At 41.4% G+C, this 23,924-nt stretch overlaps 1 protein-coding gene across 3 annotated transcripts; it reads left to right on the forward strand.

Moving 5' to 3' along the window:
* Positions 1-1,641: 1,641 nt before the first annotated feature.
* LOC306915947 (uncharacterized protein) lies at positions 1,642-15,751 on the forward strand. Of its 3 annotated transcripts, none has more exons than XM_079493622.1 (17): positions 1,642-1,875; positions 2,729-3,665; positions 3,967-4,338; positions 4,603-4,775; positions 5,585-5,787; positions 7,601-7,868; positions 8,039-8,128; positions 8,222-8,380; positions 8,806-8,952; positions 9,836-10,048; positions 10,489-10,638; positions 10,768-11,008; positions 11,238-11,525; positions 11,679-11,906; positions 11,995-12,126; positions 13,332-13,698; positions 15,322-15,751. In XM_079493622.1, the coding sequence occupies exons 1-17, from the start codon at positions 1,735-1,737 to the stop codon at positions 15,326-15,328; spliced, it is 4,116 nt and encodes a 1,371-aa protein (XP_079349748.1). In that variant the 5' UTR covers positions 1,642-1,734; the 3' UTR covers positions 15,329-15,751. The 3 variants fall into 3 exon arrangements, with proteins under 3 accessions (XP_079349748.1, XP_079349746.1, XP_079349747.1); XM_079493620.1 differs by having other exon boundaries at positions 15,390-15,751; XM_079493621.1 differs by having other exon boundaries at positions 1,642-1,863; positions 2,720-3,665; positions 15,390-15,751.
* The last annotated feature ends 8,173 nt before the right edge of the window (positions 15,752-23,924 follow it).

A 23,924-nucleotide genomic window follows, 5' to 3' on the forward strand; every position in this document is an offset into this window, starting at 1 on the left:
GGCGTAGAAAATCCCCAGACTTTTCCTCACCAACCACCCTCCAACGTCTGGCGCCATTTATGATGTGTCTTTTCCTCAGGGTTCTGTGGAGATTTTTCTAAGTCGCTCGTTGAGAATGAATATGGAGATCCAGGCAGGCACATAATCCTTATTTCCGTTTATTGATCAGCAATCAGTTACAGACAGGTTACAGATATCATCGTTCCATCGTATTGAGGCCTGCATCTCATGCAGGGCCCCCCTTGTCTCTCTCTCTCTCTGTCTCTCTCTGTCTCTCACTCACACTCTTCTACTGATCCCCTACCTGTCTTATACAGTCTTAACATGTGGGTGTCACCCTGTTCCTGCGTGTGTGTGTGTGTGTGTGTGTGTGTGTGTGTTGTTGACCCTCAAGGCTTAGTCAACAAGCTACCACAGAGTCAGCAATCAGTCACCACAGGGGTCTTTCTGTTGAACGCATTCCTTGGGTGGTAAAAGTCACTGAGCCTACTATATATGACAGGAAGAACTCACAGCTGTTATTTAAGATAGCTGACTATCCCAAAGTGTCCCTGCGCCATCTTTAGTGACTGGCTATCCCAGATGGGACTCAATGTGACCTCCTATAAGCCAAAGTATTATGTGTACAATTATGACATATGTTGAGATGCATAAGCTATCAAAATATACATCAAGATCAATACAATATTGTGGTGTCTATTCTTGTTTAACACATGTTTTGTTAGGCCAGATGCTTGCACTGTCCAGATTCTTATTTTATTTTTTAAGAAGAAAGTTCTCAAACTTTTCCTGTGGACTATTTGGCCACCATTTGACAATTTTGATCTAGGGACCCCATACAAGATTTTTGTTAATGTTTCACAAATATTAAAAAGAAAATGTATGAGTTTTTGAAAAGAGGATCTAGAACTACAAGTGGGTTACTTTCTAATAGCCTATGGGTTAAATTGATTTAGCTGCTATATCAAAATCAAGTAATTTAGCATGGCATTGGGCCCTTGGGGAGTCATTGGAGCTTCCATGCAGACAGGGACCTCTTTCTGTGATTCTGTCTATCTAGGCTTAAAAATGTCCCCAGAACATAGATTAACGTGTAAAAGCTAAACACTTTAACGTCCGACACGTTAAAATTATCACCGCTGAAGTGCCCTTGAACAAGGCATTGAACCACTACGATGAAATGTGTTCTATGAGCAGGGCCTGGCTGGAAACAAGTTATTGAGCTTAGCCCAGATACCCTGGGTAAATATAGTAATCATTTCATTTCATTTCAGAAGGGTGCTCTGTTTGGGTTTTATGTAGTAATAGCGCCATCTTGTGGATCAAGAGCGTAGGGACTGAGGGAACATATGGGCTAGAGGAATACTTGATTATTTACTGTGTGTGGGACAAATCACAAATGTGACACAATAATAACGCATTCATTTACGAAAACAACTGTTCAAAATGTAAAAGACGGAGCGAGTTACTTTTTGCCTAGCCTCGATACCCAGGCTTTCATTTCGTCTGCGCGAAAAATGAAAGCCTACTTTTTGCCCGACAGTCAACAATTCTGGCTTTATTTTTGTCGGATTGTTTTGGTTTGTACGTGACGTCATATGGAAGCGACGCATGGTCTAACAGGACCCCCATAAAGTTTTTGCTTGGCGCTTGAACGTCTTTTTTGAAAAACATAGTTTTTGTCCTGATATCTGCAAAGTTCAAACATACTGTGAACTTATACTGATACAGAACATGGAGGAGGATCGTGACAACATTCCATCTGCTAAAGAGAACATGGAGGGTTCTGCCAACGACATGATAGCATCTACCTCTGAACAGAACATGGAGGGTTCTTCTGACAACATAGCATCTACATCTATGGTATGCTTCTGTGTGTTCTCTGTCACTGCTACTTGTCTTGCACTTTTAATTTTAATCCGATCCGTGGCCGTGTGTCAGAGTGCAATACACGGGGTCATGCCTATGTTTCCTGGCTTAGCCCTGAAACATGACTGTCATAATCATGACACGAGCGTCATGTGAACCATGGCTAATGTTTCCTCAGACCTTCCCTGACTCAATCGGATCAATCCCCAACATTTCTGAGGGGCCTATATATGCCCAGCTGTGTGTGTTTGTGTGAGATGATTTGATTGACTGAGCACGGAATATGATGATGTATGCCTCATTTGTTTTAATCCAAATTAGTCCCCTATATGTGTTCCCTCAACCCCATACCAAAATAGACCTTATGTTCCCTCAGTCCTATATTTCTCATTCCTATATATCCTATATCCTATATTTCCTTCCTTCCATAATGTGCTGTTTATTGGTCACCTGTCACCTGTCAAAACATTTATAATGCATTATAATGCGCTTGTAAGGCATTGTAACACTTGTTATAAAGGTTTATAATAAGTATGACAACTTAAAACAAGGTTTAACTCATACGTGCTGGTCATATTGCATTACTGTATAAGCTCAGTGGAACAGCACATTATAGCTACCTAATAAATGAGTGTCTTTGTTATAAGTTGTTGTGCATAATTATGAACATTTATAACTAGTGTTATGAAAGCGTTATATGATGTGTATTACCTATTCTAACGCATTATAAATGTGATTATATAATGCATTATATGGGTCCATCCATCCATGTGTGTGTTTTGCCAGCTTACTGATGGTGTTACCTTGACTGTGATGTCTCTCCATGTTGTTTTTAATCTGTTTTTAACAGAGCATGGAGGAGGATAGTGTCAACAGCTCAGCATCTACGTCTGAGCAGAAGATGGACTTGGGTTCTGGTTCTGGTTCTGACCTGGAACGCTGCAGCAACTGCAAAGTGATATTCTCACATTGCAAAGTGAGAATATCTTCGCTCGTCGACGCGAAGACTGCGAAAATACTGTTCCCTCATCTTCCGCCGTCTGACTTTCTGTGCATGGACTGCGTCAAGATGGTCAAATCAAAGACAAAGTTAGACTGCTTCAACAAAAAGCGTACATGGGCCGGAAGTGGTTCTGCTTCCGCCGACAGTACACCACCTCCATCTAAACGAGACAAGACGAAGGCTACTGTGGATGGTGGTGGTGGTGGTGGTGGTGTTCCAGTGCTGCCTCCTGCACCTACATATACGCAGAACACAGAGGGTCCTGTTGTCATTCCAAAAGCAATACTTTCTGTAGCTGCATCTATGCTGAACATGGCAGCTTCTGTCAAGATAGCATCTACTTCTAAACCAAACGTGGAAGTGGCTGTTAAGGCGCCACCAACTTTTAAACCAACCACGAAGGGCTCTCTACCATATGTTGTCCGTGCCAGGCTGCCTACTGTGATACCTATCGATTGGAACGTGAAAAAGTCTGCCAACGACACGCAATCTACATCCGAACAGAGCACGGAGGGGTCCGGTTCTGAGGCCGTGCGACGCTGCAGTCTCTGCGAAAAAGAATTTGAATACGATGCACAGCATAGAATAGTGAGAAGAGTAAGAATTTCTAACCTGGTTGATTTGAGGACTGCGCAAGTACTGTTGCCCCATCTCTCATCAGAGGACTATATATGTACAGATCCGTGCGTCAAGTGGGTGAATTCAAAAACGAAGCCATGCTCTAAAAAGAAATTGAAGCGCACCTGGACCGGTTTTTCTATGGATCATGACTCCATGACAAACCCAAACTCAGGTTATAATTAACTCTCTCTCTATCTTCTGTCGGGGGGGAAAAGCACCTAACTCCAAAATGTTCATTTTTCAGGAAATTAAAAGAAGAAAACCTTGTGTTTTTAAAACAAAGCAATACTGCCTGTCTGCCACATCAAAGTTGGTATTGTGACATCATATATCGTGAATTACTTGCAATAGAGGGGAAGAGGTGGTGGAGTTAGCTGCTTTTGCAGTTTGAAAGTCCAGTCGGGTTAAGAGGTTTTGTCCAAAGCACTTTTTAATACTTTTCATTGGTTCATGCCATTCATGTTTCTTTCCAGTGTCCATATCAGATCGTCCATCTCCAGCGCCCAAGAACGACATGCCACCTGTGTCCGAACAGAGCCCGGAGGCTTCCGCTTCTAAGATTACGTGCAGTCACTGCAAAAAAGAACTCCAAAAAGACGCATACGGATCCCTGCCGAGAATAAGGATATCTAAGCTGCTTGATTTGAAGTCTGCGCAAGTACTGTTGCCCCATCTTTTACCTGAGGATTTTATTTGTAGAGATCCGTGCATCAAGTGGGTAAATTCTAAAACAATAAGAATAAAAAACACAAATAAGCGCACCTGGACTGGCTTTTCTATGAAAAAATACCCTCTGTCTTGCAAAAACATGAGGATGGATCGTCACTCTACAAACACAAACTCAGGTTGTTATTATTATTATTATTCAGAATTTACAAGCTCACAATCTATTTTACGTATGACCAAGTATGTAGGGCTTAACACAGTTAAGAGGTTAACTTTTTTAATTGTCCACTAGATTAGCCACATGAGCCAGGATATTAACCAAAGAATTCAGCCCAAAATAAATGCATTATGCATTTGGAATTTACCAGCCATACGCATGACTTTTAAAGGATTTAATTTTCCAATATATAAACAAGATGCCTAACGCCATGTTGTCTGTCCAGTGTCCACACCAGATGGTCCACCTCCAGCGCCCAAGATTGGGACTGGGAAAGTCAACCAAGCGCTTTACTATTTAAGAAAGAGACAATATCTTACTGCATTAAGACGCCTGCTGGAAATGCCAGCTGCTACAAGAGCTTTCCACAAAGTGTGCCAAGAAATCATATGCAAAGAGGTAAGGTTGTCACGACCACAAACAGTTTACAGGCCCAGAAAAGGTTTTGAATTATTATAGAAAGGGCCTTTCTGTGAGGAGTTTGCATGTTCTCCCTGTGTCCCCTAGGGTAGGTACCCTCACAAAAAACATGCAGTAATCCTGGTCTCTAAACTGCCTCCCCCTGGCCAGCCTGATGGAGGGGAAAGGAACTGGTTGGAATAACGTGTTCCTTCCACGCGCTACGTCCAACCAGGGAAACTCCCCCCTGTCAGGTGTAAAGGAGCAACTTGGACACTCGGTCATGAAGGAAGCATGAGTTCAAGTCCGTTGCTCTCCCTATGTCCCCCATATATGGGGACTAGGTTGGCGGAGGGTGTGTAGAGCCCAGGATCACATTATATAATTGACACGGGTGAAAAATGGGTTACAGAATCGTGGGATAATTATTTATTCTTTTAATAAATTTGTTTTTGACTTCATTTGGTTAATAAAAAATGTCCCAGAACATGTCTATCATACGTGAAATAATGAATAACTTTAATGTAAAGTAAAGTGTGGTCCTGTGCTGCACGAGCTGCGTGAGAGCGGCATAATGTGTACAGGATGCCATGTGACAAAAATAATGTTAGCATGAAGATCTGTTGTTTGCTCAAATCTGTCTTGGGACATTGATAGCACATGTAAGAAGAACGTTACTTTGCACTATATGATTGCTATAGGCCTGGAAATGGGGTAAATACTTGTTAAACCCTGTAGATAGTGGCACCCAGAATATTAATTGAATCATGATATTTCTTTTGTTTGTTTGTTTTTGATATTGTTTACAGCGTATGAAGTTGTCCAGAGAAAAGGAGGGACCTTTCAGGAAGCAACTCACTCCTGAAAACCTGTCCTCGTTTTCTTGGAAGGAGACGAATGCGTGGGTCGAGGAAAAGGCACCTCTCACTGTTCAGTGCCTGCGGTCGATGTTCCCACAGGCAAAGAAAATGACGGGCCAAAAAATGCCTCAAAATCGTGAAGAACCACGGAGGTGTGTAATGAAATGACGATTTGTAGATTTTAGAAGAAGCAAGGACTCACAAAAACCTTTAAGATGCTCCAACTTTATATCCAGACATACTTATTATATTATTATTACAAACTTAATTAACACCGTTTTGACTTTGCAGTCTTTTTCAGATTAAAGTTTTAACTTTTTTTTTAAATAAAAATAAAAACACTAGAGCAGGGTTCCCCAATTAATTTTCCTCAAGGGCCATATTTTGACTAGGGAACCAGGCTGGGGGCCGAGTCCGCACGCGCGAAAAATTGGGTTTCTCATTTTTTCATTAATTAATTAAAAATTGTTCTCAACCAGTGGTCCGGGGACCACCAGTGGTCCTTGAGGGGGTGCCCAGTTTGACATGCATAGGCTACTGACCCGGGTCAGTAGCCACTGAGGTGGGGGACACCCCCCCCCAAAACAAAACAAAAACCTTTTTTTTGGGGGGGGGGGGGGGGGGGGGCAATAACATTTGGGGTCCACTAACACAAAACAAACAATAAGGACATACACAAAGGCTCTTCCCCATCACAAACCCACCACAAACCACTACATCAGTATACTCGTAAACCCAGAGGTTCATTAAGAAGAAATACAAATAATAGTATACAATAAGAATTCAAAAACTGTTTTTTAAGTATGTGGGATCATTAAAATTTGAACCTTCACTTACTTAAAGGTGAATACTTGTGCCACAAGGCAAAGCCATGACGCATAACCTGGCTTTGGAGTGAACTGATTCAAGTTATGAACATGGAAAAGTCGTTAAAGTCCCCGAAAATCTACAATAATTCTAATTATCATACCACAGTCGGTGAACGTGTTCACAATGCAAGGTTATGTGTTCCCTCTGAACACGTACCTTTGATTGATTGATTGAAATTTTTTGAAACAGTTTGCAGAATTACAGTACATTTCAAGCACAAACTCAATACAAAGGCTGTTAACTGTGAGTGGACGACCCAATTAAGCATTACACTTGTTTACAACAGGGTCCACCATGTTCAATTCATCAAAAATACCTACTCGTGACAACTGCCACTGCCAGCCTTTAGTAGCAATTCTAGTCATAAATATTAACTGGAGCGAAGGATATATGATGTGTGCGAATTTCTTTTTTTCCTATACCAATTCTTAGCCAACCGGAATTAAACGTAAATATGAAGATACATTCTTCATTTTGATCACTAGTGGTGGAGACAGGAATTGAATTAACAATTTTGCTATATATATTTTAATTGTATTGTGTTATAAAGCAAGAGTAATAGTATTTAACTTCCACTGTTAAAAAATAAAATAAATAAGGAGAAGGAAAATAATCTAATAATCATGTAGGCACTGTTTAAAGGAGCATTCAGTGATTTGGGTGATTTGGAAAACCACCCAGTCCGCCCCGGTAACAAAATGTGCACATGCACGCTCTACAGTGGGGGGGAAGTGCAACAGGCCAACAGCATGTGCACCAAGGCCCGCCCCCAGTCGATCATGATTGGAGGAAGGCCCCTCTCATCCTGATTGGATGAAGGCTTTGCCACCCGCCACCAAAACTGAAACTAGGGTTTTTTGACCCCAGGGGCTCACTGGGGACAGGGAGGAACTCCGTATATGGTCAGCACACTCTATAGTAGGGAGGATTATCCAGAAAAAAAGAAAAAATAGGTGATATTTGAATTAAGTAAAATCACTGAATATACCTTTAAAAGAACATAGCACACATTTTTTAGATTGATGTCTTTCTCATAATCACCAGTTAGTACTTTATAAAAGCAACATGGAGCTAACTATGACTTTTAATGTGTAGGACAATAACTGAAGAGGAAGCTCAACAGCTGTTGGATAAGAGGATTGGAATGGTCATGTCTATCGCTCAGTTCACGAGGACTTGCAGAAATTCATTTGTCCAGTCTGTCATTGGAGTCGAGATGTGGAGGGAAGGTTGTTCTGAAAAGGTGTTCAAGATCATGAATAGCCTTGGCGTCTCCCTGACCAGATTGAATTCCAGGAAACGCATAGTCAGACTTCAAGATGACCACGATAAAGAGGTCAAGCTGTGGAAAGGACAGGTAGAGGTGAGTATTATAGGGGAGCTCATATTGTTAAAAAAAACTCGTATTTGTGTGTGTGTGTGTGTGTGTATATATACAGTATATGTGTGTATATATAAATATCTTGATGGTGTGATTCAAATTGAATAATTGTGTTCATTAAACACCTGTCCATTCATCTCCATTACGTTTAGAAAGAACTAAAGATACCAAAAAAGATTATCGCACGCAAGTGTCTAGCCAATCGAGTTCCAGCCTACTCTCTCAATTTGGAGCGAGTCAAGGTATTACTTTAACTTCTACGTCATATTGGTTCATTACCAGTTGGTTGATTGAATTCTTCCCCGGCAATCAAACCTCATGTCCTCCCATAACAGATAACATCCCATGCCAAGCATGAACGTCTAGGAGGAAACAAGCCCCATATTTGGGCATTTCGCTTTGCCCATAGAAACCGCATACCTTTCAGCGTTCTAGAGGGGCCTCCGAAAAAGGCAGTGGAGGTGTCACCAGACAGCATCCTGCCATCCAAACAGGTACACATCCTTTAAAGAAAACATACACATGACCACCAGCCTTCTGTCAAGGAGGAAACCACCTAACTCAATTTTTGAGGTTTTTCATTATTCTGTTTTTCATAAATCGGTGCTATTGAACACCATTTACCTCTGTGTGTTGGTTGAAAAAATATTGAACCAATGTAAAGTATTAAAAAGCGCTTCGGGAAAAACCTCTTAACTCCATTGGCCCCTCAAACTGTCTGCTAAACTCCACAACCTATCCCACTCTCATGCAAGTAATTGACAATATATAAAGTCACAATACCAACTTTGATGAGGCAGTATTGCATTGCAAATATAAGGTTTTTTTTTTTTCATTTCCTGAAAAATTAACATTTTGGAGTTAGGTGGTTTCTCCTCGACAGCAGAGATATGATATTTTCTTTATTTTTTTATGTTAGACATATGATGCATTGCGGCAGCGCATGAAGACAATCGTGATGCGCATAATTGTTGACAACCTCACAGCCCTGGAAGGATTGAGAAGCAAGGTTGTATGGCACATTCCCCATTTATACTCCAAGCAGATGAAGGAGAAGAGCAACGTTGTAAGTACAAACGGGCCTAATTGTTGGACTGGGAGTGTAATCTCTGTTCCCTGTGTTCTATGTTCCCTGCTTAGTACTTAGGGATGTATTGATTCCATCATTCCACCCTCCAGCTGACAGACTGGGCCTGTTCTATGTTCCCTGCTTAGTACATAGGGATGTACTGATTCCATCATTCCACCCAGACAGACTGGGCGTGTTCTATGTTCCCTGCTTAGTACTTAGGGATGTACTGATTCCATCATTCCACCCAGACAGACTGGGCCTGTTCTATGTTCCCTGCTTACATAGGGATGTACTGATTCCATCATTCCACCCAGACAGACTGGGCCTTGTTTAAACTAGTGGCGCTAAATCTAACTATTAAATAGGCCTAATTTAGACTGCAGTCACATTCAGTCGCATTTAAAATCACGTTCAAAATCTGATTCAAATCTGATTTATTTCTCACATCTGATCTTTTGGCCCGACCATTCACACTGCCGTTTTCAAGTGACCAGATCTGATCTGCGTGTTCAGACTGGCAGCCAAATCCAGCCTGAATCAGATCTGTGCCACATCCAGATTAGAATCTGATTTGTTTAAATAAGTCTTTAAATGCAGACAGGTCACATACAAGTCACGTGGAGTCTGATTTAGATCAGGTTGTTTCATTCAGACTGAGACAGATCGCCTCAAATCAGATTTGAAACCACCTCTGAATGTGGCTCAAGTCACATTGGAAAAATCAGATTCCATGTGACTTGTATGTGAACTGTCTGCATTTAGACTTGTTTAATCAAATCAGATATCTATCTGGATGTGGCACAAATCTGATTCAGGCTGTATTTGGCTGCCAGTGTAAATGGGTCCTAATGGGCTCCTTTTTTATTATTTTTTACAGGTCAATCTTGGGGCAGTCCCTGTGGACTCAACAGATGGAGATAGTAAGAAGATAATGGGCAGCCTTATTGAATATGTTCCAACATGGAAGGAGAAACCCCATCAAGTGTTGTGCTGTTCAGACGGCCTCAACGTCGACACGACGGAGGAATCAACAGCTCAAGGGCTTGTGGACGCGCCGCCAGAATATCCCAAGGAATCCCTGTGTTACCAGGTGACAAACCTAAGTGCTTGAGTTGTATAATAAATGTACGAATGAAGAATGAATTAACTATCGCATAACTTATCTAATATTATGAGGGCCCTCAGGTGGTGTAGGGGGGGGTCTTGGGGTTCAAATCCGCCACGGTGCATCCCGCTTGGCCGAGCGTTTATACAAATACAAGATTGGCCACGTTCATGGGTGGGTTGCAGGGAGGGTTTGTCACTGTGCTAGTGGCTGCTATGGGCTGGGGGCGGCGCCTGTCAGAGGTGCTACGTCCTCCCAGTGGATGCTCCTCACTGGCAGGTGAGCCACTAGGTTAAAACGACAGTGGCGACACAGAAGGGAGGATTTATTGTGTTAATGAATTCATGTGAACTAAGTAAACAGGAGGAAAAAAGCAGAGTCTTGTCTAGTTTTGGCAATTATATTTATCATCTCTTAAACCACAGGACATTATGGTAATGCTGTTCAGTGAGAAGAGTCTGGAGGCTCGAGGATCTCTGTCCCAGCTCAAATCAGTGTTTGCAGCGAGAGGCCAGTATCTTGAATCACAGGTCAAGGAAACAATCAAGCATGTCTGGGATTTGGATTTCATCACGGTAATATTGAGAAAATGCCCTCTGCATTGCTTTAACTTTCCTCAAAATTCATGTTTCCATGCATGTTCTGCAATTCATCGCCTGAACCAAAGACACATGTTTTTGTTTGTTTGTTTATTTCCTACAAAGTTCGTGACGTCCGCTTACATCACTTTATACGCTGCTACCGAGTGCAACCTTGACACTGTTGATCAGCAGCCGTCAGACTTCCCCACAGACGCTGAGGCCCAAATGGAGTGGCTTAGTGGACTCGCACACAGACTGGTGGACTTGGTGTGGATGCCACCACCTCAAGAAGACATCAATGCTGCTGCTGCCACTGCAAGTCTCTCTGAAGTACAGCTGAATGATTCCTGTTTCTGTGGAGAAGGTAGGGAGATGAGAGCATGCTTTTGTAAGTTATTTAACAAAAGCCTAATCTAGATGCTACAGACCTACAGTATATTAAACAAACGCACCCTTCATAAGCGAAAGGTTTTCTTCTAACAGCTTAGTAACTTACAATTACTTTGCTAAATTCACTGGGGCGGCAGTGGCCTTGTCTTATGTCAGATAGTTGATTGTGTATCAAAATTTAATCTGTGTCTACTTCTCTCTAGATAAACCAGGTGAGCCATTAGTGCAGTGCTGCAGCAACCTGTGTGAAGGTGTGTGGTTCCATGAAGGTTGCGTGCGGACGGAGAGAAGAACCGATCCGAGCGTCACTCAGGATTGGTTCTGCAGCCCAGAGTGTCAAGGAGACGGAACCTACATATACTGTTACTGTAAAGAGCAACGAGGGGGACAGATGGTACAGTGTGCACTCATGGACCAGTGCAGGAGACATGAGTGGTACCACAAGGACTGTCTGAGTCCGTCAGAACATGAGAGTGCTGCCTCTGAGGAGTGTAAGAAATGTTGTTCTTTCCGATGTTGAAATATGGAGATACTAGGTTTCTTCCCGACAGAGACGATAGCGATATATATATATTCCTTTGTAAATATGAAATATTATAACGTGCTTTACAAAATTCTTAATACTGTTTCTTCCCCCATTACAGCTACATGGTACTGCTCAGAGATGTGCTTCATTGCGTCCGATACAGACGACCATGTGCTCAACTACACGAAGGCTCTTGTGTGGGAGGGGCTTTACAACATGACAAGACGAGATGCTATCAGAGAGGGTGATGGAGAAGCCATGACAGACTTCTGGAAAATGGACATGGTTCTGTTCTGGGCTAGAACACGCCTCAAGGATTTCACCACCTGCCATCGATTGCTCACCGGTAGGACTTAGAAAATGTAATGTGTCGCTATGGGCATTCTGTCACTGTAATAACGATGTCATTAATCAGGTGCATCTTGTCTGAATAGGGATTGAAGGATTCTACCCAGAGCACATTAGACAAGACCTGAAGTGGAACCGTGTGGCAAACCTTGAAGGAAAACCTGGAGGCAACATCAGCTTAGACTTAGTCAATGAGTTCATGAATGCCGAATTCAAAGGTACGTTACTGAACTTATATTTGCTAAATAATTTCCCAGTGCCAACCACCACGGAGGTTGTGGGTTTGAATCCACCGTGGTGCAGCCGGCTTTGTCGAGTGCCTATGCGAACACGATTGGCCCGTGTTCGGGGGAGGGGAACCGGGCTGGGGTGGTGATATATCGGATATCGGATGCTGTTAGCGACACTGGACTGCGCCATCTAATAAGGGTTGAACGGGGCGATATCCTGGCATGTTATTAATGAATCCTGGCGGGAATTGTGTTCGATCCTCGGTCGCAATAAACTCTAGACTAGCCTGCCTCAAAGTTGTTAGTGCAGTCGGCGAAAACTAGAGTTAGAAAAGCCTGGTGAAAACTAGAGTTCTCAACAGGCTAGAAAATTTAAATCTTACCCCCCATGCCAAAGCGCCAGCGCTCGCCCAGCAGTCTGCTGTCACCCAGGCGGATGCGTGCACGCATCGCTTCTCGCCCTCAGGCGTCTTACTGGTTATCATTACAGATTATATCATTATAAATTAATATTTAATTAGTCTATATATTATTATTGTACGACAGGTTCTCTCCCTCACTCTCGTTCTTCTGTGACAGGCACCGTCATTGTCGTTTTTCCTTTCAGCTGAACCGTCGGATTGGTAGAGCTTAGTTAGTGACCATCTGTACCCTACATTTCACTGCATTGGGGGGTAAAAATTAGTCCACTATATACTAGGGTATAATAATGATCACTAAACATTCCGACACTTCTTCAAAACGGGCGGCAGTGGCTCAAGAGGTAGATTGTGAAGCGGAAGGTTTATAGTTTGAACCCGGGCTCCCCCAGAATTAGTGTTGAAGTGTCCTTGAGCAAGACAATGAACATCTAATTCTCATGATGATCATACCTTGCATGGTTTCCCCCGACATCGGTGTGTGTGTGTGTGTGTGTGTGTGTGTGTGTGTGTGTGTGTGTGTGTGTGTGTGTGTGTGTGTGTGTGTGTGTGTGTGTGTGTGTGTGTGTGTGTGTGTGTGTGTGTGTGTGTGTGTGTGTGTGTGTGTGTGTGTGTGTGTGTGAATGGGTGAATGTAATGCATAATCGCTGTAAAGCGCCTTGGTTGGTGAAAGTAAAGCAGAATTAATTTTCACCGGGGCCCCATTAATACAACCCTCTGGGTTCTGACCCCTGATCATTGTGACATACTGAGCTGTAATTGTGTATTCTGTAGAGTCCTTGGGGCGTGTGAGCGACCACTACACCATTGAGAGGATGGAGCTCTGTGGAATGATGGTAGGAGCACTTGGAAGTGCTGCGGACCGGCTTCTCGTTACGCTGGGAGCAGGAAACGGCAGCGGTCTACCCACATCCCTGGCCTCGTCACACGTCCACAAGATAAGAAGACGAGCCGACATTGCTCAGTTTGTGGCCGAATATAAGAGGGAGCATCTCTTCAGGTACATTCCTGGGAGAGCACACCAGGGCTTTGAGAAGTTTGCCTACCAGCAGAAAGTAAAAACCCCCAAGAAGATGGGGACCACGATGAGGAAGCTGGCTCAGGAAATGGACAAACTAACATCAGTGACGGATGAAAATAAGTGAGTGCCACACAGTTCACATTGCATTTAGGGTTGGGTTAGTGTATTAATACACTACAGCAGAACATTTGTGCAGTTCAATGCGCTTCACAGAAGAGGTTTAAAAAAAAAGTACATGAAGAAAAATAACTTATTTTTCTTCATGTACTTTTCTTTAAACCTCTTCTGTGAAAACCACAAGTACTAAAAAGCTAGAGTAAAAGCAATGCTAAAAAGGTCTGTCTTAAGATTTAATGTGTATTTTATTTACATTACGTATAATCAATTGTATTTGTACAATGTAAATAATGTACATTGTACAAACACAAATAATTATGTGAAGCACATTGAATGTGATTCACATACTTATACAGTATTATTATTATACAAATTTTGAGCTTTTTGAAATAATATGGTCATGCTCATATTTAGCACACATAAATAGTGTGGCTCCAACAAGTCACCATTTATACCTGGACACACATACATTATTTCCAATCAGATGCAGTAAAACACAGGCAAATATCACTCATGGTGAAAACATTGACCTGGAGGCATGGTGGTGCTGTCAGCTCAGCTGCTGCAATCCACTTTTATACATTGGTTCTCATGTGAAGGACCTCCAGTGTACTGCCAGGGACCCCAATAAGAGAACATTCCTATAGAGGGTATGCGCGTGACATCATCGTACCTGGAAGTTTTGCGGGAACGCCCACTGAGTGGCAAAAAACGACTTTCTGGCCTTGACAGCCCATTCATCCAAACAGAAAAGTCCCGTCTGATTGCATTAAACAATGTTAAACTCACCAACATTGCAGCTGTACGAAAAGCTTGAATTATCCTCTTTTTCTAAGTGTCAGAGTTTGGAAGTGCTTTTTTTCAATAACACAACATTTTGCTGCCTCCTGCATTATGTGACATTTAGAAACAGGTGGTACGCGGGACGGTTGAGTGATTTCCAACGAGCGCTTCCAAACTCCAACACTCCATGCTGCTCAATGTTTTGCCACTCAGTCTAGATGAGGGGGGCGTGTCCTGATGGGAAAATCATGCATGTGCATACTCTCTATTCAAACGTTCACGTCTATCCCATTCAGGACAGGAACCCCTTTTGGGGTTCTTGTTGCTACTGTATCTACAGTATATAGCAACAAAATTAATTGGACTCAGTCCTAAATGGGTTAATCCAAACTTTTTGATTGATTGGTATTTATTAACAGTTTGCAGAATTACAGTACATTTCAAGTACAACTCAATACAAAAACGTTTACGTTTACAAGAGGGTCCACCATTTTCACCATTTGTCACGGTTTAGTAGATCTAATCTACAATCTACGGAGAAATGGGAATAGTAAATTGTGTAAGGAAGTGATCTTGGTGTTATATTAATTTAGTTGAGGACGTCCTGGAACCTCTGGGTTGTCCCCAATTGTTTTGAGAACTATTGTTGTACTGCATGACATTCTATACTTGAAACAAGCCATGTTGAAACACCATGGACTTCATCCACACCCTTTTTTGTCCCTTTTCTATTTAATTTTTTTAACCATTTCATTTTATTTCGCACATAGTGTAACACAATACAGTACAAATCATAATAGATAACAATTCATATCTTTCATAATTCATTTGTCTTTCATACAGTATCTGATACACCTATGACGAAAAGGAGCAGGAAGAAGAATACATTCTTATAAATACCTGCCCCCTAGGACCACCATTGATCAATCAAGAGACTCTTGAGGCACAAAAACGTGTGATGTCTCCTGTAAGGATGCCTGTTTGACCACATTTACACAATGGACCAGTTATCTGATGGCAAATGACCGTTTGTCAAGTCCCGCACATGGGCATCGGCTTCTCTTGATTGCTTGGACTAAAAAAATCCTCTTTCCATCCACTACCATTGAATTATTATTATTATTTTATTTTTATTTTTTATTTTCAGTTGTCTCGTATTTGTATTTAATTAAAGTAAATAAAAATATATTTCTTTGCAAACTCAGCCCAAACTCAAAACAACCAGAAGGAGGCGGTGGTTGGCCAGTATTAGAATTAGGCAGTTAGCCTATGTTATATTTTGTGATTATTAAATGGGGAATAAATCCTAAACTTAGTTTGTTTTCTGGGTCAGGCTGAACTACAGCAGGGTAAAAACATGGAGCTTACTTTGTAGTTTGTTCTCTGGGTCAGGCTGAACTACAGCAGGGTAAAAACATGGAGCTTACTTTGTAGTTTGTTCTCTGGGTCAGGCTGAACTACAGCAGGGTAAAAACATGGAGCTTACTTTGTAGTTTGTTCTCTGGGTCAGGCTGAACTACAGCAGGGTAAAAACATGGAGCTTACTTTGTAGTTTGTTCTCTGGGTCAGGCTGAACTACAACAGGGTAAAACATGGAGCTTACTTTGTAGTTTGTTCTCTGGGTCAGGCTGAACTACAGCAGGGTAAAAACATGGAGCTTACTTTGTAGTTTGTTCTCTGGGTCAGGCTGAACTACAGCAGGGTAAAAACATGGAGCTTACTTTGTAGTTTGTTCTCTGGGTCAGGCTGAACTACAGCAGGGTAAAAACATGGAGCTTACTTTGTAGTTTGTTCTCTGGGTCAGGCTGAACTACAGCAGGGTAAAAACATGGCAAGCTGCACAAGGCTGACCATACAAGGACACTGTGATGTAGGCAACACTGCAGCTAACCAAATGAACCCATTAATTAAGACCTGAGGCCCATTCTACAAATGCCTTCTAAACAGTTTTCTGAAAAACATATGTTGCTATTTATAATCAGTATATATGATGTATTTTATTTATAATCAGTATATATGATGTATTTTATTTATAATCAGTGGCACTCAAACTTTTTCATGTCAAGGTAGGACCCCCCCCCCCCATCCCAAATTATGATGTATTTGACCACGGTTGGAGGTTAAAAAATAGCAGAGCTAAAATCAATAAATATTCTTTGTAAAAGAAAAAGTTAATATAAATATAGAGCTACAAGTGCAAGTTTGTATATCTGTTAATAGCCAAGGTATAAAATAATGGTTAAAGTGGTTTCAATATAAAATGACACAGATGCTGTTTATGGTATTGGCAGCAGACCCATGGCTCTAGTCTGGGCACCTGTCTTATTGTTGTTATTTTAATAGCTGCAGCTGCATTGCTTACTAGCCTTGCATGTTTTTAATCTGCTGTAGTTTTTAAAAAACATTTTTGTGGCTTTTATATTTTTTATGGAGGGACAGACAGTAGGCTGACAGGAAATGGGGGAGAGAGATGGGGGGGAGGTGACATGCAGTGAGGGCCGTCGTGATCGGGAGTCGAACCCGCGGCACACTGCCAGACTCTGGCTACCAGCCAAGGTGCCTGGACCGCTGAGCCATGGCCCAGGACCTACTGTAGTTTTTAACCTGACTCGGAAAACAAACAAAAGTCAGCCTCGGGTTCATGGCGAGATTTATACTTTTTCTTTTTTTTTTCATTGTGATGTTGATATTTTTCAGTGAAGCTTGTCGTTCTGATTGCTTAACAAATCAATCAAGTTAATTTCAGTTATATATTTGTGTATATATATTATATATGTGTTTTGGGCTTATACAAAATGTGATCTTGATATTTGCCATTAGAAAGCAATACTTTTGGCATAACAAAATAAAAGGTCATTTTAAAATGGTTGAATCAAATCACACATTTTACAGTATTGGATATTTTGTCTTGGCATACAGAATTAGTTATTTTGCCTGGTCACTATGTTAATGACCTCAGCATGTGAGATACAGTAACATGACTCGATTATTATTATTTATTTTATTTATTTCTAACTTGGGTCGGCCGTTAGTTAGGTCAGGCTTTTAGTTTGAATAACTTAAATGTGGTACGTCACATTAGACCAAATGTAACCAGATTTGACTGAGGGGCTGCCATCGTGCAGCCTTCAGTTTTTCACCAGAGGTGAAAATGAGTTAATAGCACAGGCAGACTCTTCACATACTAGAGCATTTCTGAAATAAACGTCAGAGCTGAAATCGACATGTAAATATGAAATAAATGCTTAAACATGTAGCTAGGTGTAATGTTAGAGACCACAGAAGTGAACCTTTCAAGCCTGTTTGCAAGACATTACTCTATAAGCCATATCTCCAAAACTGGTGGGTCAAACTGAACAACCAATATGTCAATTTGAAGCTATGATTCCCTGCTTTCATATGACATGAAAACAATCTGGTCACTTAATGTTTACCTCCCTTTCCAGGTAGAATCTCTACTTGGCCTAGGGAGAGATTATGACCTTCGGGCAGTACCTCCAGTCAGCCAGTAGGTGTCCTACCTGACAAAGAAAACAGTAGGGAGACCACTGCCAACCAACCACATGATGACCTTTTTTTTCCTTCCTTCCCCTTTTTCCCTTCTTTTATATTGGGTATAAAAAAAGTCCTTTAGATTGTAATTTCACTGTCTCCTCCCCCAAAATCCCATCTTTGAGGCCTGCTACTAAGGCTAAAAGATGAAGGTGCATTATCATAATGTAAATTGAATCAATTGATGGACCAGAGTCATCAAAAGACTTGACACTTGCATCAGACAAGAAACATTACAAGAAAAGACATAAGTACAAAGTGTATTTTTCTTTTCACGGAAATGGCAGGCCAATCCAGAATTGCACAACACAGTGGTGTTTCGTTTGGTTGAAATACATCATTTTAATTATAATTATTTTTAATTATATTTTTTTGAATATGTGTTAAATAGCTATTCTGACAGTAAGCACTGTTCTGTGTTCTCACCAGCCTATGGTTAGAGGTCGGGGTTCGAACCCCGGCTCGGTCATACCAAAGACTAATACAAATTGGACCTGATGCCTTCCTGCTTGGCACTCTGCAATCATTACAGATTTGGGGTAAGTCCCTGCGTCTGCAACATACTGGCGCTACGTGTACGCTACCTGTACATCAACCTGCCTCACACTACAGAAACAGGAGATAGGCTCCTGCCATTATGGGCCACATGGCTCAGCAAGGCTTACTTAAGCATTGCTCTCGAGATTAGAGAATATGTTCAGTAACAGCCAGCTCTTTAGTAAACACAAAATACATTTACTGGTGCGTCACAACATTTATCTAATCAAGAGAGAGAGAGTGCCCATTTATCAGCTTCAGTTTTATAGAGTTCAAATTCCAATTTTGTCGGTTTTGCCACTTCCAATTTCACTTGTTGTTTATCCTGTATGAGTTCTCTCTCCTGATTTGATGCAATTGGTATCCCAACCTGAAATTGTATTTTCTGTTTATCAAGACACTGAATCTTACCAGACGCTGTTACTGGTTACAGGTTGATCTTGTTAGAACAGCTGCTTCAATCACATAGAATCCTATTGATATTTATAAAGAATAACTATAGATGACAGTATAAAATGCCTGTGGAATCCGCCTTTATTATGTCAATTAAATTCAGTTTATTGTCACATCACAGGCTACACCAGGTATGAATGAGAGGCTGAAATTCCCACAAACTTCGGCTACATTTGAACAAAGCATAAGCATTAAAATGTAAAATGTGTCCATAACCTCTGTAAAAGTGTCATGTTTTATACTATATTATAGTACCTGAACTTGTGTTATTGAAAGCATAGGTGTAGAAGTAATATTATTTTATGGATGTAGATACAATTTATGATCTCCATGATGTTACTGGGCACTTTCATTCCCACAGAATAATACACGAGGGCCAGTTTAGTACAACGCTTGTCTGTTATCGAGCAATCTGACTGGCCGATCGCCTTGTGTTATTGGTGGTTGATATGGGCAAACTTAACTGTACACTCACTCACCCACAGAGTTAAGTAAACACACTCAGAAGTTTTAACAGTAAGGAGTTTTTATACTTCCTGCTCCAGAGAGATAGCCTAGTATAAATATATGATCTGCCTGGCACTGCCAAGCACTCCCTCTGTGTATGTATGTCAACAGGGCAGTCTTGAGAGGACAGAAGACAGCCAGCACTCGATACATGTCCCTTTCACATCAGTTTTATTTTCATCACCCAGACAGAGCAACCTAATAGGTCTTCCTCAGGGTTCAACTGAGTTACTGGACAGCCTATAGTTCTCTGTGGATGTCCACAGGGAAGTCTACCACTCTTTTGTTCCTTGTCTACATGACCGGAGGACAGGAGCAGTCTCCCACTCTGTTGCACGACTAGAGGACAAGCAACACTCGAGACATCAGCATGAAGATCCTTTGGATGTCCATTGTCTTCACTGTGGGTAAGAATGAAAACATTATTGCTGCAACTGACTGTCACTGTGACCGTTAATCATTTCAGTCTTTATCTGTAGTAATATATATAGTAATTGTAGTAATTATTATGTTGTTAAGAGTGACAGATTATGAGATGTGTCCTACTGTGCTGATTCTACATGCATATACCGACACTGATTAGAAGTTTAGGATTGTTTTTTTGAATTGATTTCAAATCAAATCAAACTTTATTTATATAGCACATTTAAAACAACAGAAGCTGACCAAAGTGCTGTACAGGTTAAAAACAAACGGAGCATCAACAGCTCCCATCAGCGCACAGACAAGTAAAGACATCATAAAACTCATATTTTAAGACAATCAAATGAATCAATTAAAAGCCAAGGAAAAAAGGTGAGTTTTCAATATGGATCTGAACACCTCAATGGACTGGGCAGATCGGATAGGGAAAGGTAGATTGTTCCAGAGCGCGTAGGTGGCTGAGGCGAAGGCACGGTCGCCCCTGGTCCGTTTTATTGTTTAAGTACAGTGAGTAGTGGCTGATTTGGGTCAATCAGTGACTGATTTGGGTCAATCAGTGACTGATTTGGATCAATGCTGTTTTGACAGTGGGACAGTTCTACGGAGGACAGACGGTTATGCTGAGGACAGACTTACATTGAGACAGTACACAGTACTAATGTTTTCACTGTGAATATTGATTGAGTTTACATATACAATAATTAGTTGAATCATAAGATTCACCCATAAACCCTATAGTTAGTTGACCGGGGCCCCCCAGGGCTCTACACTAAGATCTGTAGTATTTCCCTCCTATAGCAAATCGCGTTACCCTGGTATAGGGTTCAAGTAGTTAAACTATTTAAAATGTAAATATATTAAAGGACAGCTAAACGCATTTTGCTCCATTATCTTAATCACCGTAAACACTGGGTTTTCTAATTCACTCACTTTCACTGTCATGACGTATTTTCAAATTAAATTCATTATTTTGTTTATTTCACTTAATTTTATCCCTCCCTGCCCCCCCCCTCTCTCTCTCTCTCCCTCTCACACACACGCGCGCACACACACACACGCACATGCTCACCTCAGCCAGTTTGACTCGAGGATCAACATATATTACTACAACTAATATAAACAAAAGTACTACTGTGCACACCTCATACTACTATTTGGTTACTGCTACAAGTACTACTCCTATAAATATAACGGATCCTACTCCTACTCACAGTGATACCAATACCAATACTACCATCACTCTCAGTGCTAATACTACCATCACTCTCAGTGCTAATACTACCATCACTTTCAGTAATCCCGGTTATCCTACTACCATCATCACTCTCAGTGCTAATACTACCATCACTCTCAGTGCTAATACTACCATCACTCTCAGTACTCCCAGTACTAATACTACCATCACTACTAGTACTAATACTACCCTCACTCCCAGTACTAATACTACCATCACTACTAGTACTAATACTACCATCACTCTCAGTGCTAATACTGCCATCACTCTCAGTGCTAATACTACCATCACTTTCATTGCTCTCATTACTAATAATACCATCACTCCCATTACTCCCAGTACTAATAATACCATCACTCTCAGTGCTACTACTTCCTTCGTTCTCCCTGCTGATACTACCATCACTCTCAGTGCTAATACTACCATCACTCTCAGTACTCCCAGGACTAATACTACCATCACTCCCAGTACTCCTACTACCATCACTACTAGTACTCCCAGTACTAATACTACCATCACTACTAGTACTCCCAGTACTAATACTACCATCACTACTAGTACTCCCAGTACTAATACTACCATCACTACTAGTACTCCCAGTACTAATACTACCATCACTCCCAGTACTCCCAGTACTAATACTACCATCACTACTAGTACTCCCAGTACTAATACTACCATCACTCCCATTACTCCCAGTACTAATACTACCATCACTACTAGTACTCCCAGTACTAATACTACCATCACTCCCAGTACTAATACTACCATCACTACTAGTACTCCCAGTACTAATACTACCATCACTCCCATTACTCCCAGTACTAATACTACCATCACTACTAGTACTCCCAGTACTAATACTACCATCACTCCCATTACTCCCAGTACTAATACTACCATCACTACTAGTACTCCCAGTACTAATACTACCACCAATAGCAGTACTCCCAGTACTAATACTACCATCACTCCCAGTACTCCTAATACTCCCAGTACTAATACTCCCACCACTCCCAGTACTCCCAGTACTAATACTACCATCACTACTAGTACTCCCAGTACTAATACTACCATCACTCCCATTACTCCCAGTACTAATACTACCATCACTACTAGTACTCCCAGTACTAATACTACCATCACTACTAGTACTCCCAGTACTAATACTACCATCACTCCCATTACTCCCAGTACTAATACTACCATCACTACTAGTACTCCCAGTACTAATACTACCATCACTACTAGTACTCCCAGTACTAATACTACCATCACTACTAGTACTCCCAGTACTAATACTACCATCACTACTAGTACTCCCAGTACTAATACTACCATCACTCCCAGTACTCCCAGTACTAATACTACCATCACTACTAGTACTCCCAGTACTAATACTACCATCACTCTCAGTACTCCCAGTACTAATACTACCATCACTCCCAGTACTCCTAATACTCCCAGTACTAATACTCCCACCACTCCCAGTACTCCCAGTGCTAATACTACCACCACTCCCAGTACTCCCAATACTCCCAGCACTAATACTACCAGTACTACCACCTCTACCTCAACTACCAGTACTCCCAGTACGAGCAGCATCCCTCCTCCTGTGTGTGTGAACGGAGGAGAGCTGTTCTCTTCAGTGTGTATCTGTCATCCTCACTGGAGCGGACCCACCTGCTCTGAGCGTAAGTATATGATATGCACCACTAGCAGTACTTTGTGGGCGGCTGTGGCCCAGGAGGTAGAGCAGGTCGCCCAATGATCCCTGGGTCGGTGGTTCGAATCCCGGCTCCTCCTCCTGTCCACATGTCGAAGTGTCCTCGGGCAAGACACTGAACCCTACATTGCCTCCAATGAGTCGGCCGGTGTAAGCTTGCCACCATTGGTGTGTGAATGTGGGAAGTGAGGACGCTGGCGCAGACTGTTCGCCGCTTCACCTCCCAATGTATGAATGAATGAACCATTGTAAAGTGCTTTGAGCACTTGGAAAAGCGCTATAAAAATGCAATTAATTATTATTACTAGCAGCCTCTGATTGGTCCATTGGTTGACTGATGGTGAGTGTACTCAATTGACAGACGAAAAAGAAGAGAGATCACATCCAAACCCTGGATCCTCTCACAGTGAACCACCTAAACATTGCACGGTTGAGCCGAGTCCCTCATGGCCAGTGTTGGCTAAAGTTACTTAACTTATTACTTAAAGTAATATTACTTTTTTCCCCCCAGTAACTATAACTAATTACTTTTGAGTAATAATATTACTAATATGTTACTATTTTCCAAAAGTAACTTTTGGGGACAAAAGATGCAATTAGCCTACTGGGGGCGATAAAAAAAGTAAAGTAATAAGTAACTAGTTATACTTTTGTCAGGGAGTAATATGTAAAGTAATATTATAACTTTTTTTTAAGTAACTGTAATAGGTAATATATGACCATATGAGTAACGTTTCCAACACTGCTCAGGGCTCTATGCCTGTGTATTTTCTGGTTTCTGTCATTGTGTCATTCGTTGAAAAGAGACGATCAAGCTTGTTGTGAGCGTGCTGATCGGCGATAACAAAGTCACATACATGTCCATCACATTTAAACGATTTGATTTAACTATTATCATCAATATTTTAATATTAATGGTCTTTTGTCAGGTGTGTGCTGTGAAGTTTGGACACCACTGCTGTAAGGGATCAATACATTTCAAATGGAGCCCAGCAGTGTGACAAATCCATTATT

Source organism: Electrona antarctica (genome assembly GCF_951216825.1).
Source record: "Electrona antarctica genome assembly, chromosome: 22".
Lineage (NCBI taxonomy): Eukaryota > Metazoa > Chordata > Actinopteri > Myctophiformes > Myctophidae > Electrona > Electrona antarctica.

Excerpts from the sequence above, each read along its gene's own strand:
- LOC306915947 (XM_079493620.1), top strand. The coding sequence starts at position 1,735 with ATGGAGGAGGATCGTGACAACATTCCATCTGCTAAAGAGAACATGGAG. Across the intron at positions 3,666-3,966 it reads CATGACAAACCCAAACTCAG|TGTCCATATCAGATCGTCCA; the intron begins GTTATAATTAAC and ends GTTTCTTTCCAG. Across the intron at positions 7,869-8,038 it reads TGTGGAAAGGACAGGTAGAG|AAAGAACTAAAGATACCAAA; the intron begins GTGAGTATTATA and ends CATTACGTTTAG.